This window comes from Mobula hypostoma, chromosome 5, assembly GCF_963921235.1.
Source record: "Mobula hypostoma chromosome 5, sMobHyp1.1, whole genome shotgun sequence".
In the NCBI taxonomy this organism is placed as follows: Eukaryota; Metazoa; Chordata; class Chondrichthyes; order Myliobatiformes; family Myliobatidae; genus Mobula; species Mobula hypostoma.
Window position 1 is genome coordinate 186,735,485 of NC_086101.1, and position 17,135 is coordinate 186,752,619.

Here is a 17,135-nt window from a genome sequence, read left to right on the forward strand (position 1 = left end):
TAGGCACATGAATGATAGAAAAATGGAGGGTTACGTCAGAGAGAAGGGTTAGATTAAACTTAGAGTGGGTTATAAGGTTGGCAGAACATTGTGAGCTGCAAGGCCGTTCTATGCTCTATGGTCCATGTGGACAAAGATGGTTCCATCGGCCCACATTTGGTCCATAACCTTCCAAACATTTCCTGTCCAAGTACCTTCCCAAATGGCTTTTAAGTTTTGTTAACGTACCTGCTCTCTCTAGCAGCTCGTTCCATATACTAACCACCCCATGACTAGCCCCACAGTTCTGATTAAATCTTTCCCCTCTCACCTTAAACCATTATCCTCTAGTTCTTGATCCATCAACCCGGAGAAAATCTGGGAAATACTCTGGAGTAACACACACAATATGCTGGAGGAACTTGGCGGATCAGGCAGCATCTACAGAGGGAAGTGGACAGTTGACATTTTTGGTCAAGATCCTCATTGAGTCCTGATGAAAAGGTCTCAACGTGAAACATTGACTGCTCATTTCCCACCATAGATACAAAAGATTCTCCAGATGCTGGGAGATCTTGAGCAACACATACAAAGAGCTGGAGTAACTCAGCAGGTCAGGCAGCATCGATGAGAGGTATTCCCTCCATAGATGCTGCCTGGTCCACTGAGTTCCTCCAGCACTTGGTATGTGTTGCTCAAGATCTCCAGTTTTTGCAGTCTCTTTCACGCATGCCTTTATAAATAATCTTAATTGTTTTTTTAAAATTTTCTACTACAGAGAGGCTGACCTCTACCTACCATGTGCTCACCTGATCACTTCACCTGAGGCCTCTCTTGTTTCCTCTTCACAAAACACCCTGCCACCCAGATGCATATCATCAGAAGACTCCATATACACTCTGAGGCCACCTAATTAGGTACGACTGCATACCTGCTCTAACACTGATATCCAGCCAATCATGTGGCAGTAATTCAATGCACAAAAGCATGCAGACATGGTCAAGAGGTTCGGTTGTTCAGACCAAACATCAGAATGGGGAAGAACAGGGCACCATGGTTGTAGAGTGGTTAACGTGGCACTATTACAGCTCAAGGCATTGGAGTTTAGAGTTTAATTTTGATGTTGTCCTGTAAGAAGTTTGTACACTCCTCCCTGTGAGCGTGTGGGTTTCCTCTGGGTGCTCAGGTTTCCTCCCACGTTCCAAAGACATAGCAGTTAGTCGGTCATTGTATATCTTCCTGTGATTAGGCTAGGGTTAAAAAACGGGGCGGTGCGGCTCACTGGACTGGAAAGACCCATTCCACATTGTATCTGAATAAAGTAAAAAGAAATGTGATCTAAGTGACCTTGAGTATGAATTGTTTGTTGGTGCCAGACAGGGTAGTTTGAGTATCTCAGTAACTCCTGGGATTTTCATGCACAACCCGCTCTGGAGTTTACAGTGTATGATGTGAGAAACAAAAAAGATCCAGTGAGCCGCAGTTCTGTGGGTGAAAATGCCTTGTTAATGAGCGAGGTCAGAGGAGAATGGACTGACTAGTTCAAGCTGACAGGAAGGCGACAGTAACACAAAAAACCACCCCACTTTGTTTCATGGTCTCATGTTGATAAAATCCAGTATTAGTGAACCAGATGGGAATAGTTTTATAATAATCGAGCCATTTCATGGTTACAATCAGTCCCTTTTTAAAATTATTTAAATCACCCAGGGGGAGGGGTGTTGGAATCTGTGACACACTGCCTGAAGGAGCGGAGGAGGCAGTGACTCTCATAACATCGACACAGTATCTACATGAGCACTTGAGTCATAGAGGCATAGAGTGCAGCAGTGAAAAGAGGTCCATTGGCCCATCTATTCTGTGCTGGCCAAACTGGTCTTCAGCCTAGTCCAATCTACTTGGACCATAGCCAACCATACACCTTTCATCCATGTACCTACCATGTTAAGAGGTTAATTGACTATTTGATTACTAACTTGAAATAAGAGAAAATCAGCAGATGCTGGGAATCCAAGCAACACACACACAAAATTCTACTTCCTTTCCCATTCCGACATGTCAGTGCACGGCATTCTCTACTGTCACGATGAGGCCACATTCAGGTTGGAGGAGGAACACCTTATAATCCGTCTGGGTAGCCTCCAACCTGATGTCATGAACATCGATTTCTTGAACTTCTGGTAATGCCACCCCCCTCCCTCACCATTCCTTGTCCCCATTTCCCTCTTGCACCTTATCTCCTTACCTGCCCATCACCTCCCTCTGGTGTTCCTCCCTCTTCCCTTTCTTCCATGGCCTTCTGTCCTCTCCTATCAGATTCACCCTTCTCCAGCCCTTTACCTCTTTCATCATTCGACTTCCCAGCTCTTTACATCACCACCCCCCCACCCCCAGTTTCACCTATCACTTCTTACATTGTATTTCTTCCTCCCCTCCACCCACCTTCTCATCTTTTTTCTCCAGTCCTGATGAAGGGTCTTGGCCCAAAACGTTGATTGTTTATCCCTTTCCATAGATGCTGCCCGGCCTGCTGAGTTCCTCTGGCATTTTGTGATGACTAATTTAATTGTTTCGGCACAACATTGTGGGCTGAAGGGCCTGTTCCTGTGTTGTATTGTTCTATGTTTAACTGAACTGCCATCTACTGTTGCTCACGGCTGCTCACCCCACACTCTTGAGTGAAGTTCCCCTTAAATATTTCACCTTTCACCCTTAACCTATGACCCATAGGTATGAGACCCAGTCTCACACAACCTCAGCAGAAAAGCTCTGCTTGCGTTTACCCTACCTATACCCCTCGTAAACTTGTATACATCTATCATATTTCCCCTCATTCTCCTACACACCGTGGTGCTTTAGTGGATATCACTGGCTTGTGACAAGGGGGGGAAGAGAGGGGGGGAGAGGGGGAGAGGGGGAGGGGGGAGAGAGGGAGAGAGGGGAGGGGGGGAGAGGGGGGAGAGGGGGAGAGAGGGGGAGAGGGGGAGAGAGGGGGAGAGGGGGAGAGGGAGGGGGAGAGAGAGGGAGAGGGGAGAGAGGGGAGGGGGAGGGGGAGAGGGGAGAGAGGGGGAGAGGGAGAGAGGGGGAGAGAGGGAGAGAGGGGGAGAGAGGGAGGGGGGGAGAGGGGGGAGAGGGGGAGAGGGGGAGGGGGGAGAGAGGGAGAGAGGGGAGGGGGGAGAGGGGGGAGAGGGGGAGAGAGGGGGAGAGGGGGAGAGGGAGGGGGAGAGAGAGGGAGAGGGGAGAGAGGGGAGGGGGAGAGGGGGAGAGGGGAGAGAGGGGGAGAGAGGGGGAGAGAGGGAGAGAGGGGGAGAGAGGGAGGGGGGAGAGGGGGGGAGAGGGGGAGAGAGGGGGAGAGAGGGGGAGAGAGGGAGAGAGGGGGAGAGAGGGGGAGAGAAGGAGAGAGGGGGAAGAGAGGGAGAGAGGGGGAAGAGAGGGAGAGAGGGGGGAGAGGGGAGGGGGGGAGAGAGGGAGAGAGAGAGAGGGAGAGAGAGAGACAGGGAGGGAGGGAGAGAGAGATAGGGGAGGGAGGGAGACAGGAAGGGAGGGAGAGAGAGGGAGGGAGGAAAAGAGGGAGGGAGGGAAAGAGGGAGGGAGGGAAAGAGGGAGGGAGGGAGACAGGAAGGGGAGGGAGGGAGGGAGAGGGAGAGAGAATGAAAACGAATTATTGGTAGCACAGGGAAGAAGGATTGCACTGCTCGCTAGCACTCTGCAGGATAAATTAAGCACATGTTTTACAAGTGACCTTTGGTAATGCAATATAAATCATGGCAGTGACCTTTTCTTGATCTTTTTGAAACGGAGCTCTCTAGGTCTGTGTTTTTGTAGGCGTAATAGGAACACCTATTTTTACACCACTTGTATGTGTTAGATTACTTAGTGCTTTCTGTTTTGACAGTTCCTTAATGAGGCTGCTACGCATTGAGGCGTGCAGTCAAAGCTTTGCTGCTGGTGACACCTCTTCCTCTGGGTCCCAAAGTGTTTGAGTCCACTCTCACAAGGCCGAGACCCTTCATCAGGACACGAGTAGATCCTCTGTGCATGTGAATAAGAAATCCTGCTCTTTGTCCCAGTGTGGTACTACGGTGACAGGATACTGCCTATCCACTGGTGCATTAAACCAGACTGGAGGGGAGGATTCACCTGTCCAGACATGGAAGTCCTGATGAAGGGTCTCGGCCTGAAACGTTGACTGCTTATTTCACTCTGGCCTGCTGAGTTCCTCCAGCATTTGGTGTGTGTTTCTCTGGAGGATTCACCGGACAGATCTCAGTTCGCTCCCACATCCCAAACATGGTATAAAGATTTATTTGTCACATAGACATCAAAACTTACCGTGAAACACATCATTTGCGTCAATCAAGTCATCAAGGATTGTACTGGGAAATATTGCCTTTGGTGCCAACATATCATGTCCAGAAATCACCAACCATAACGCGTACATTTTTGTACTGTGGGAGGGAAATGGAGCACCCGAACGAAACCCACGCTGTCACGGGGAGATGGAGCACCCGGAGGCACACAGTCACCGGGAGATGGAGCACCCAGAGGAGACACACAGTCACGGGGAGATGGAGCACCCGAACGAAACCCACGCTGTCATGGGGAGATGGAGCACCCGGAGGAGACACACACACAGTCACGGGGAGATGGAGCACCCAGAGGAGACACACACAGTCACGGGGAGATGGAGTACCCAGAGGAGACACACACAGTCACGGGGAGATGGAACACCCGGAGAAGACACACACAGTCACAGGGAGATGGAGCACCCGGACGAAACCCACACAGTCACGGGGAGATGGAGCACCCGGAGGAGACACACACTGTCACGGGGAGATTGAGCACCCAGAGGAGACACACATTGTCACGGGGAGATGGCGCACCCAGAGGAGACACACACAGTCACGGGGAGATGGAGCACCCAGAGAAGACACACAGTCACGGGGAGATGGAGCACCCAGAGGAGACACACAGTCATGGGGAGATGGAGCACCCGAACGAAACCCATGCTGTCACGGGGAGATGGAGCACCCGGAGGCACACAGTCACAGGGAGATGGAGCACCCAGAGGAGACACACAGTCACGGGGAGATGGAGCACCCGAACGAAACCCACGCTGTCACGGGGAGATGGAGCACCCGGAGGAGACACACACACAGTCACGGGGAGATGGAGCACCCAGAGGAGACACACACTGTCACGGGGAGATGGAGCACCCGGACGAAACCCACACAGTCACGGGGAGATGGAGCACCCGGAGGAGACACACACTGTCACGGGGAGATTGAGCACCCAGAGGAGACACACATTGTCACGGGGAGATGGCGCACCCAGAGGAGACACACACAGTCACGGGGAGATGGAGCACCCAGAGAAGACACACAGTCACGGGGAGATGGAGCACCCAGAGGAGACACACAGTCACGGGGAGATGGAGCACCCGAACGAAACCCATGCTGTCACGGGGAGATGGAGCACCCGGAGGCACACAGTCACAGGGAGATGGAGCACCCAGAGGAGACACACAGTCACGGGGAGATGGAGCACCCGAACGAAACCCACGCTGTCACGGGGAGATGGAGCACCCGGAGGAGACACACACACAGTCACGGGGAGATGGAGCACCCAGAGGAGACACACACTGTCACGGGGAGATGGAGCACCCGGACGAAACCCACACAGTCACGGGGAGATGGAGCACCCGGAGGAGACACACACTGTCACGGGGAGATTGAGCACCCAGAGGAGACACACACTGTCACGGGGAGATGGAGCACCCAGAGGAGACACACACAGTCACAGGGAGATGGAGCACCCAGAGGAGACACATAGTCACGGGGAGATGGAGCACCCAGAGGAGACACACACAGTCACGGGGAGATGGAGCACCCAGAGAAGACACACACCGTCACGGAGAGATGGAGCACCCGAACGAAACCCACACAGTCACGGGGATAGTGTACAAACTCCTTAAGACACAGCCAGAATTGAACGCCAATTGAGATTGCTGGCACTGTAAAAGAGGTATGTTCATCACTACGCAGCAGTGCCGCCTTTGTCGGTAAGTTAATGGGTCACTGTAAATGACTCCTAGTGCGTAGTTGAGAGGCAGAATCTGAAGGGAGTTTCAAAGATCTCATGATGGTTTCCATTCCCTCTCTCCTCCTCCCTCGTTTATCATCCCCCACTCCCCTGGATCCACCAGTCACCAGCTAGCCCTTGCCCCACCCTTTCCGCCATCGTTTTACTCTGGCCATCTCCCCCCTCTCTTTCCAGTCCTGATGAAAGGCCTCAACCCAAAACGTCGACAGTCCCTTTCCCTCCAGAGATACTGCCTGATTCACTGTGGTCCTCCAGTATTTTTGTACGTTATTCTAGATTTCCAGGGTCTTGTGTCTTCAACTGGTGCATGCATTGTTTTCCTTTACCAACGGAGTCTGAGAGTCACACTACAGTGATCGGTGTGTAGTTTGAGAAGCCGACCAACAGTTAGCCTTGTCCTTTAAACCGAGCTACTGTTGCTAGTCTAAATTACAACCTGCTCCCTTTCGTCATTCAACACCATGTCACTATCTCGTAATTGCCACAGGTATTTTATTTCCAAAATACATCACACTAATCAGCAGCATTTTTCTTGAATGAGATTAAGGTTGAAAAGGTAAATGTGCTCTAAGCACTTTGGAACACCTCTGGAGATCTAACAAGAACGCCAAAGGTTTTGTGGCAATGGGCCACGTTGACACGGCATTCACTTTAATTTTTTTATGAAATGTTCCTGCTCTGCTTGTCAACAAGTTCTATCCCTAGGGAGCCATTAACAAGGAAGCTTTCTTCACTGAGCCAGTGGAAATGTACAGTAAAGAAACGGCCATTCGGCCCGCTTTGTCCATCCTGGCCATGAAGCATTTCTGTGCTAACCCATGACCCTGGATTAGGCTCATATACCTTTCACCAAATACATGCCCCAGTATCTTTTAAACATTTCTAAACAAATCCACCTTCCCCTATTCGTACACCCTCACCCGACCCCCAACTCTCTTCTCTGTCCCCAAAGCCAGACCTACAAATCTAAAACAAACAAGGAACAGCTTCTTCCCTTCTGCCATCAGCTTACTGAATGGACAATGACCTCACCACCATGTCACTATCTCGTAATTGCCACAGGTATTTTATTTCCAAAATACATCACACTAATCAGCAGCATTTTTCTTGAATGAGGTTAAGGTTGAAAAGGTAAATGTGCTCTAAGCACTTTGGAACACCTCTGGAGATTATTTTTTTGCTCTCTTTTTGAACTACTTATTTAATTTAATATTTTTGTATATATATTTCTTATTGGAATTTATATATTTTTTTCTATTACGTATTGCACTGTACCGCTGTCGCAGAACAACAAATTTCATGACATAAGTCTGAGATACGACCTTGACAGAGATGGCATCTTGGTGCTGTCTTGACAAATCAGTGAATGACATGGAGTTACACCATTCGGTCCATTGAATCCATACTAGCTCAGCAATCCCATCAGTCCCAATCTAGCCTTTCTTACTTCTTGCCATTTCTCCCGCCTTCGTGGATTCCTTGGTTTGTGGATTGGACTTGTTTTTAAGAGGACTCTGTCTTTCATTTTATGATGTGTTTCTGGTTTCTGGTCACTCCTTTTTTATTGCTACTTTGTGCAATTTCAGTCGGGGCGGAATGGTTCAGCGACATGCAATCAATGAACGACACAGTGCTAAACTGAACATTCCTAGAGGGTTTCAAGGGCAGTGGTGAGAATTGAACCCCAGACACTGATTGCTGTTGCTCTAAAATGTATGCTAACCGTGCCATCCAGATTTGCCACTCAGTTTAGCAGGGTGGAGACAGAAAAGGTTGTAGCAGCTGGAATCTGCAGTGGCAAATAATCTGAGGGAGCACATCGAACAGGTCGAGCAGCATCAGTGTTGGGGGGGAGAGGATCTGATATAGGGCCATGACCCGAAATGTTGATACCTCTCCCACCACAGAGTAGCAGAGTTATTGCTTCTTTGAAAAAAACCACAAGACATTTTGCTTTGATCACAGATATACGGCCTCCTCATAGCTGAGTCAGTGTCTGTCTCTACAAAGTGCCCCGGGCATTTTATTCTAGCATAGGAACCATGTAAAGACAACTTGTAGGCAATACATTCGCAGAGGTGTTCCCACAGATCAGTTGTTCTCGAGTTCAGCGGAATGAGAGAGGATCTCGTTGAAACTTACAAAACTCTTGACAGGAACATTGCAGCTCGGTACAGCAATCGCTCTCCCGTGACTGCAAGAAACTGCAGAGAGTTGTGGATGCAGCCCAGTGCATCAGGGAAACCAGCCTCCTCTCCATAGACTCTGTCTACATTTCTTGCCAGCATAATCAAAGACCCCCACTCCGGACACTCTCTTTTCAACACTCCCCCCCCCCCACCAACAATTGGGTAGAAGATGGAAAAACTTCGATCCTGCTGGAAGACTATTACACTAAAATAGACTCTTGACCTCACAATTTACCAGTCTGATCTTATTGTCTATCTGCACTGCACTTTCTCTGTAACACTCTATCCTGCACCGTGTTATTGATTTTCCCTTGCTTTAACTCGATGTCCTGATGTAGTTTGGTAAATTGGCTCATTACTGGCACACGTACCGAGATACAGTGAAAAGCTCGCCTTGCATTCTGTTCCTACAGATCAGATCGTTACACAGTGCGTCAAGGTAGAACAAGGCAAAACAATAGAATGCAGAATGATGTGCAGATCGTGGGGTGTAATGCCACGACGAGGTAGACAGACATCACGATGAGTCATGATGTGATGGAAGGATCTTTATGGATGGTATGCGAAGCCAAGGCTTTCAGTGTAACTCAGTACAAGGGCAACTAATAAACTAATTTACCTACACTGAGTGGCCACTTAATTGGGTGCAATAATTCAATGCATAAAAATACGCAGACCTGGTCAACAGGTTCAGTTGTTGTTCAGACCAAACATCAGAATGTGGAAGAAATGTGATCCAAGTGACTGTGACCTTGGAATGTTGCTGGTGCCAGATGGGGTAGTTTGAGTATCTCAGAAGCTGCTGATCTCCTGGGATTTTCACACACAACAATCTCTAGAGTTTACAGAGAATGGTGCAAAATACAAAAAATCATCCAGTGAGCTGCAGTTCAGTGGGCAAAAATGCCTTGTTAATGAGAGGGATCAGAGGAGAATTGCCAGACTGGTCCAAGCTGACAGGAAGGCGACAGTAACTCAAATAACCACACATTACAACAGTGGTGTGCAGAAGAACATCTCTGAATGCACAATATGCTGAACCTTGAAGCGGGTGGGCTATAGCACCAGAAGACCATGAACATACACTCAGTGGCAAATTATTGGGTACAGGGGTACCTAATAAAGTAGTCACTAGTGTATGAGGCAATTTAAAACAAAGTACTGGAGGAACTCAGTGAGTCAAACAACATTTGTGGAGGGAAAAAGAACTGTTGATGTTTCAGATCGAGACCCTGCATCACCTAGAACAACCTCCAGATTCTAGCATCGGTAGTCTCTGGTGTTTACAGGTTGGATGCAGGGAGGATGTTTCCCCTCCCTTGGGAGTCTAGTTAGACAGCGCAAAACAATTGCATCACCATCTGGTCTGGAGGGGCCACTGTGCCAGATCAGAAAACGCTGCAGGAAGTTGTAAAGTCAACCAGCTTCACCATGGGCACCTTCAAAATGCGAAGTCTTGAAAAGATAACATCCACCATGACCCCCATCACCCAGGACATGCCCTATTCTCATGGCTATCCTCAAGGAAGAGGTCCAAGAGCCTGAAGACACACAAAACACCTCAGGAATAGATTCTTCCCCTCTGCCATCAGATTTTTGAATGGACCACGAATCCATGAACACTACCTCACTACTTAGTTCTCTCTTTTTGGACTATTATTCAATTTAATTTTGTATGCATACTTATTGTAAGTATAGTTATAGTTTTAAATTTATAGTTTTTTTTAATTCTATATTGCAATGTACCGCTGCTGCAAAACAACAAATTTCATGACATATGCCAGTGATATTAAACCTGATTCTGACCAGGATGAGGAGAAATTTCTTTGCTTGGAGGTAGTGAATCTTTGGAACTTGCTTGGTCTGCTTTAAATTACTATATTGGTAAATTAGATTATAATTGCAACATGTACATAGTTACAGTGAAAAACTTTGTTTCGCATGCCTTCTCCCCCATGGCTTAGTCATTTAAGTTCCTTCAAAACAAGAGGCCAGTGGATATCCGGATATCGAGAGAATCAAAGGATATTGGAGTGGGGAAAGAAAGTGCTGCGAGGTAGAAGAGACGCTGTCTCACAGAGTTCAGACCTGACCTGAGGTGCTGTCGGTATGGAGTTTGCACATTCTGTGACCATGTCCGTCTCCTCCTGGTGCTCTGCTTTCCTCCCACGTCTCTAAAACGTGCCGTTTCATTGACTGAGGTAAATTGTCCCTAATATGTGGGTAAGTGGATGGAATCTGGCATGGGGGAGGGTTTATAAGCAATCTTTTATCTTTTTAATCTCTTTTTAACGTATTCATGAGTGACAGAATCGGCAATGCAGGGTGAGTTATAGGAATGTGAGAAAAAGGAATTGATAGAGGATTTGTAAAACAGGCAGTGGATTTGGAGATACAGTGTGGAATAGACCCTTCCTTCCTTCCGGCTTTCTGGGCCACGCTGCACAGCAAACCACCTATTTAATCCTCGCCTGATCATGGGACAATTCACAGTAACCAATTAGTCAACTAACTGGTACATCTTTGGACTGTGGGAAGAAATCAGAGCACCTGGAGAAAACCACGCACTCATGGGAAGTAAAGTACAAACTTGCTCACAGAGAGCACTGGACTCTGACAACACGAGCTGTAATAACATCACACTAACCATTGTGCAACGGTGGTGCCCGTTGAGGGTCAGCATGGACTCAATGGGCTGAAGGGCCTCTTCCTGTGCTGTATCTCTGTATGACTCTAAGATCAACTGTAATCATACTAGGTGTCAGAGGAGACTTGAATGACCCAGACCTATTATTTCTTAAACACATCATTGTGGGTTATAAGCTTGAAATCCTGTGATCATGTGGGTTTCCTCCTGCATTCCAAAGATGCAAGGGGCAGTAACTTCTGAGCTTGGTGTATTGGCACTGGAAGCATGACAACACTTGCGGGCAGCCCCCAGCACATCCACAGGCCGTGTGGGACATTGACGCAAACAACACGTTTCAAAGTCAAAGTCAATATTTCAAAGTAAGAATACAGTCAATTGCCACATTATTAGGATATGTAATAAAGTGGCCACCAAATGTCTTTCAGTATGTTTGTGTTTGGCTGCTGGAGCCCATCTACCTCAAGGTTTGACATGTGTGTTCAGAGGTGCTCTTCAGCACACCACTGTTGTACCGGCTGGTTATTCGAGTTACTGTCGCCTTCCTGTCAGTTTGAACCAGTCTGGACATTCTCCTCTGACCTCTCATATCAACAAGGCATTTTCAACATTGGAACTGCTGCTCACTCGATGTTTTTTGGTTTTCACACCATTCTCTGTAAACTCTAGAGTTTGTGCATGAAAATACTAGGAGATCAATAGTTTCTGAGATACTTAAACCACCCTGTCTTAGCACCAACGATTATTTAACGGTCAGTCACTTAGATGACATTTCTTCCCCATTCTGATGTTTGGTCTGAACAACTGAACCTCTTGACCATGTCTGCATGCTTCTATGCATTGAGATGTTGCCACATGATCGGCTGATTAGATATTTATATTAACAAACAGGTGGACAGATGTACAGGTGTGCCTACGAAAGTGGCCACTCAGTGTGTATGCTATTATACTCACCATATTCTAATTTGAGATTCATTTTCTTACAGGCACTTACAGGAAACGAAAGAAATACATACAACAGAATTTATGAAAAACTATAAGTAAAGACTGACAAACAACCAAAGTGCACAAGAAGACAAATTGTACAAAGGAAAAATAAGTAAATAAATAATATTGAGAACAGGAGGTGAAGAATCATTGAAATTGAGTATGTAGGTTATGGGAAAATTTCAGTGCTGGGGTGAGTGACGTTATCCCCCCTGGTTCAGAAGCCTGATGCTTGGGGGGTAATAACTGTTCCTGAACCTGGTGGTGTGGGACCTAAACCCTCTGACCCTCTTGCCCAATGGTAGTAGTGAGAAGGGAGCATGGCCTGGATGGTGGGGTCCTTGATGATATTGCACAGGATATTTTGATGTTTTGATGTACATGTGACAATCTTTAATCTTTGATCTTTAATCCTTGAAGACTTTTCCTGTCTGTCAGGGTCCACAAAGGACTGCGGTCTAGAAGGTTTGGTGTTGTGTTTTCCAAGTGAGTCGTCAAGTTTACTTTAAAATCTTTTCAAGCAACACACATAAAAGTTGCTGGTGAATGCAGCAGGCCAGGCAGCATCTCTAGGAAGAGGTGCAGTCGACATTTCAGGCCGAGACCCTTCGTCAGGACTAACTGAAGGAAGAGTGAGTAAGGGATTTGAAAGTTGGAGGGCGAGGGGGAGATCCAAAATGATAGGAGAAGACAGGAGGGGGAGGGATGGAGCCAAGAGCTGGACAGGTGATAGGCAAAAGGGATACGAGAGGATCATGGGACAGGAGGTCCGGGAAGAAAGACAAGTGGGGGGGGAACCCAGAGGATGGGCAAGGGGTATAGTCAGAGGGACAGAGGGAGAAAAAGGAGAGTGAGAGAAAGAATGTGTGTATAAAAATAAGTAACAGATGGGGTACGAGGGGGAGGTGGGGCATTAACGGAAGTTAGAGAAGTCGATGTTCATGCCATCAGGTTGGAGGCTACCCAGACGGAATATAAGGTGTTGTTCCTCCAACCTGAGTGTGGCTTCATCTTTATAGTAGAGGAGGCCGTGGATAGACATGTCAGAATGGGAATGGGATGTGGAATTACTTATTTTGCAAAACAGCGCAGAGTAGGCCCTTACAGCCCTCTGAGCCACACCGTCCAGCAACCTCACAACTCCGATTAACCCTAACCTAATCACGGGACGACTTACGATGACCAATTAACCTGCCCGGTACGCCTCTGGACTGTGGGAGGAAACCGGAGAACTTGGGAAAAGGCCACGCTTTCCATGCAGCAGATCTGACCTCCCAACATCAGAAAGTCTCGAACTGTTGGCAGAATTTGTCTGGTTTACAGATAAAATTTATTTATTGGTCATTATTGACAATGGCCAATTCATTTACCTGCCAACATTTTACCAGGAAAAGAATTATGGAGAGTCAGAGAGAGCTACAGCACGGACAGAGGCCTTCAGTCCAATGAGACTCATTATACTAACCATAAGACCGTAAGGCACAGAAGCAGAATTAGGCCATTTGGCCCATCGAGTCTGCTCCACCATTTCATCATGTCTGATACATTTCCCTCTCACATTGCTCCTGCCTTCTCCCCATGCCCTTCCATGCCCTGACTAATCACAAATCTATCAACCTCTGCCTTAAATGCACCCAGTGACCCGCTTCCACTGCCGCCTGTGGCAACAAATTTCACAGATTCACCTCCCTCTGGCTAAAGAAATTCCTCTTCATCTCCATTCTAAAAAGACACCCCCCAATTTTGAGGCCGTGTCCTCGTGTCCTAGACTCCCCTACCATAAGAAACAGCCTCTCCACGTCCACTCTATTGTGGCCTTTCAACATTCGATAGGTTTCAATGAAATACCCCCATCATCCTTCCAAATTCCAGCAAGTACAGTTAGGCCCAGAACCTACAACTGCACCTCATATGTTAACTCTCTCATTCTCAGAATGATTCTCGTGAACATCCTCTGAACCCTCCCCAATGTCAGCACAGACTTTCTTAAAATAAGGGCCTGTTCACAACACTCCAAGAGAGACCTCACCAGTGCATTATACAGTCTCAGCAATACATCGTTGCTTTTATTTTCTAGTCCTCTCAAAATGAATGCTAACCTTTGCCTTCGTCACCACCGATTCAACCTGCAAGTTAACCTTTAGAGAATCCTGCACCAAGACTCCCAAATCCTTCTGCACCTCTGACTTTCCTCCCCGTTTAGAAAATACTCTACGCCTTTATTCTTTCTACCAAAGTGCATGGCCATACATTTCCCGACACTGTATTCCATCTGCCACTTCTTTGCCCATTTTCCTAATCTGTCTAAATCCCTCTGCTAATATACTTAACCCTATGCTAATCCCTATTGTTTTTACTCTTTCTGCATTCCCAGCAGCTCCCCCCAGATTCTACCACTCACCTACACACCGGATGCAATTTAGCCTATTAGCCCACTGACTCTTACGGGAGGAAACCTAACCACCCGGAAAAAAATCTATATGCTTTAGAGGGAGAACATGCAAACTCCACAAGGACAGCAGCGGAGGTAAGGACTGAACGCAGGTCTCTAGCGATGTTGGAAATACAGCAGGGTAACAGGCCTTCCTGGGCCAACGAGTCTGCATTGCGCAATTACACCCACGTGACCTACTCACCTGGGGAGAATGTACAAATTCCTTACAGGCAGTGGCGGGAATTGAACCTGGGTCACCGGTACTGTAAACCATCATGCTTACCACTACTGTTCCCTCCAAGCTGTGCGCGTGTGCGTGCGCAACACATTTTTCAACCAGCACACAAAGGAAATTAATGTGTTCACAAAAGGTCAGTTACCTAAAATAATGTAGTAATTAATAATTATACTTATTGAAAATAATCTTTTAGCTAACTGAAAAAAAATAGAAAAACTAAATGAGTGACTTAAATGTTATTTTGTTGTTATTCTGTGCAGTTGTATGTCAAATATTTTGTAAATCTACATAAACTGTGCCATTTGTGCATTCAGTGCACACATACTTTTGCCACAGAAAAAAAATTTGCACAACATAAGATTTTTGCGCACACTGACTACTGAAAATTAGAGGGAACATTGCTTACCACTATGCTACTGTGCCGCCATTGACTCTAAGGCTTCTGTTTGTTGTCACATTAGCATTTCTTTTTGCATTACACCAGCTTGCACTACTATGCTTTGCACCATTCTGCTGTTTTATCCTGGTTGCTGTATGTATAGTTGTGTTTATTAATACCACATAATTAAACTGCAGAGAGTCATGGACACAGCTCAGCCCTTCACAGAAGCCAGCCTCAGCTCAGTGGAATCTGCCTACACTTCCATCTGCCTTGGTAAAGCAGTCTGCATAATCAAAGACCCCTCCCACCACAGACATTCTCTCTTCACCCCCCCCCACACCCATCAGGCATAAGATACAAAAGTCTGAAAGCATGGATCATCAGGCTCAAGGACAGCTTCTATAATAATAATAATAATTATTATAATAAGTACTTTATTGATCCCGAGTGGGAAATTATTTTATTACAGCAGCATTTTAAAACATATTTAGAATAATAAATATAATTAATAATAAAGTACAAAATAATAATATACACAATAATTTACCAATGTGCAATAATAATGTGCAAAATTATAAAACAGAGATTATTGTACTATGATATGTGTTCTCCTGTTGCACAGAGACAAACCATTCAATAAGACTTTTGAACAGACCTCTTGTATGGTAAAATGGGCTGTTGACCTTACAATCTACCTTATTATGGCTTTGCAACCAATTGTCTGCCCACATTGAGGTTTCTCAGTAACAGTAACACCATATTCTGCATTCTGTTATTGCTTTTCCCTCGTACTACTGCCTCAATGAAATGATGCATGGATGATATTCAAAGCAAAGATTTTCAATGTTGGTTGACGCAGCAATAACCAAATTACCACGTATATGTTTAGTCTGTCAGTTTCACGTGTAACAGGAATTCCATTGTACTCGTGTATCTGGCATAAACTAATCTAAGTAACCAGCTTGTTTTTTCTCAGACCAGTCAGTCCCTCATCTGCTGATCTTGAAAAGTTTTACATTTGATAAATAAAACCAGAAAACAACGGAATTACTTAGCAGGAAAAGAGAGAGATTAACATTCCAGGTCAATTACCCTTCTCCAGAGAAAACCTCTTAGTTTAGTTTAATTTACTTAGATTTCAAATTCTTTCTTTTGTCATATGTACATTGAAACATACAGCAAAATAGATTGTTTGAGTTAGCAACCAACACGGTCTAAGGAGGTGCTGGGGACAGCTTGCAAGTCATAGAGCCAAAGAATACTGCAGTACAGAAACAGGCCCTTTGTCTCACCTAGTCTGACTTGAACTATTATTCTGCTTAACCCACTGACCTGCATCCAGACCACAGCCCTCTAATCTACATACCAATCCAAATTTCTCTTTAATGTTGAAAATGAATCCACATCCACTGACAGCTTGTTCCACACTCTCACCACCATCTGAGTAAAGAAGTTCCCCTTCATGTTCCCTTTAAACATTTCACCTTTCACCCTTAACCCATGACCTGTAATTCTAGTCTCACTCAACCTCAGTGGAAAAAGCATGGTTACGCTTACCCTATCTATACCCCTCATAATTTTGTATACAACTATTAGATCTTCCTCATTCTCCTGCATTCTGGGGAATAAACTTCTAACCTATTCCACCTTTCCCTTTAACTCAAGTCCTTGAGTCTTGGCAACATCCTTGTAAATTTTCTCTGCACGCTTTCGATTTTGTTGATAACTTTCCTGTAGGTAAGTGACCAGAACTGCACACAATACTCCAAATTAGGCCTCACCAACATCTTATACAACTTCAGCAAATCATCCAAACTCCTGTATTCAAGTGTCAGCACAGATTCCAAGGTGACAATAGCATGCCCATAACGTTCAGCAGAACACCACAGAACACAACAAGCAACGAAACAACAAGAATAAAACAAACCCCTTTCCTCTCTCCCACCCACTCACTCTCACACACTGACAGGCCTCCAACTCCAGGACAGGCTGCCAATCTCCAGTCTCTGCCCCGGACTCGCAGACTGTCATATAGTTTGCTTTGCTTTTCTCCCTCCAAAGATGCTGTCTGACTCACCAGTCATTTCTGCCGTTTTCCATTTTTATTCTGGATCTCCAGCTTCTGAGATTTCATTCTGGTTTTATGTTTGAGGGGTTGTTGGACTGGGACCCAATGC

At 46.2% G+C, this 17,135-nt stretch overlaps 2 protein-coding genes across 9 annotated transcripts in view; one reads left to right on the forward strand and one right to left on the reverse strand.

Annotated features, from left to right (window-relative positions):
- palld (palladin, cytoskeletal associated protein) overlaps positions 1-17,135 on the reverse strand; it is a 452,869-nt gene that overhangs the window by 263,354 nt on the left and 172,380 nt on the right. The window lies entirely within an intron of this gene.
- On the forward strand, positions 4,288-12,008 carry LOC134347215 (filaggrin-2-like). Its single transcript, XM_063049519.1, has 2 exons — positions 4,288-6,003; positions 11,904-12,008. The coding sequence occupies exon 1, from the start codon at positions 4,441-4,443 to the stop codon at positions 5,809-5,811; it is 1,371 nt and encodes a 456-aa protein (XP_062905589.1). The 5' UTR covers positions 4,288-4,440; the 3' UTR covers positions 5,812-6,003; positions 11,904-12,008.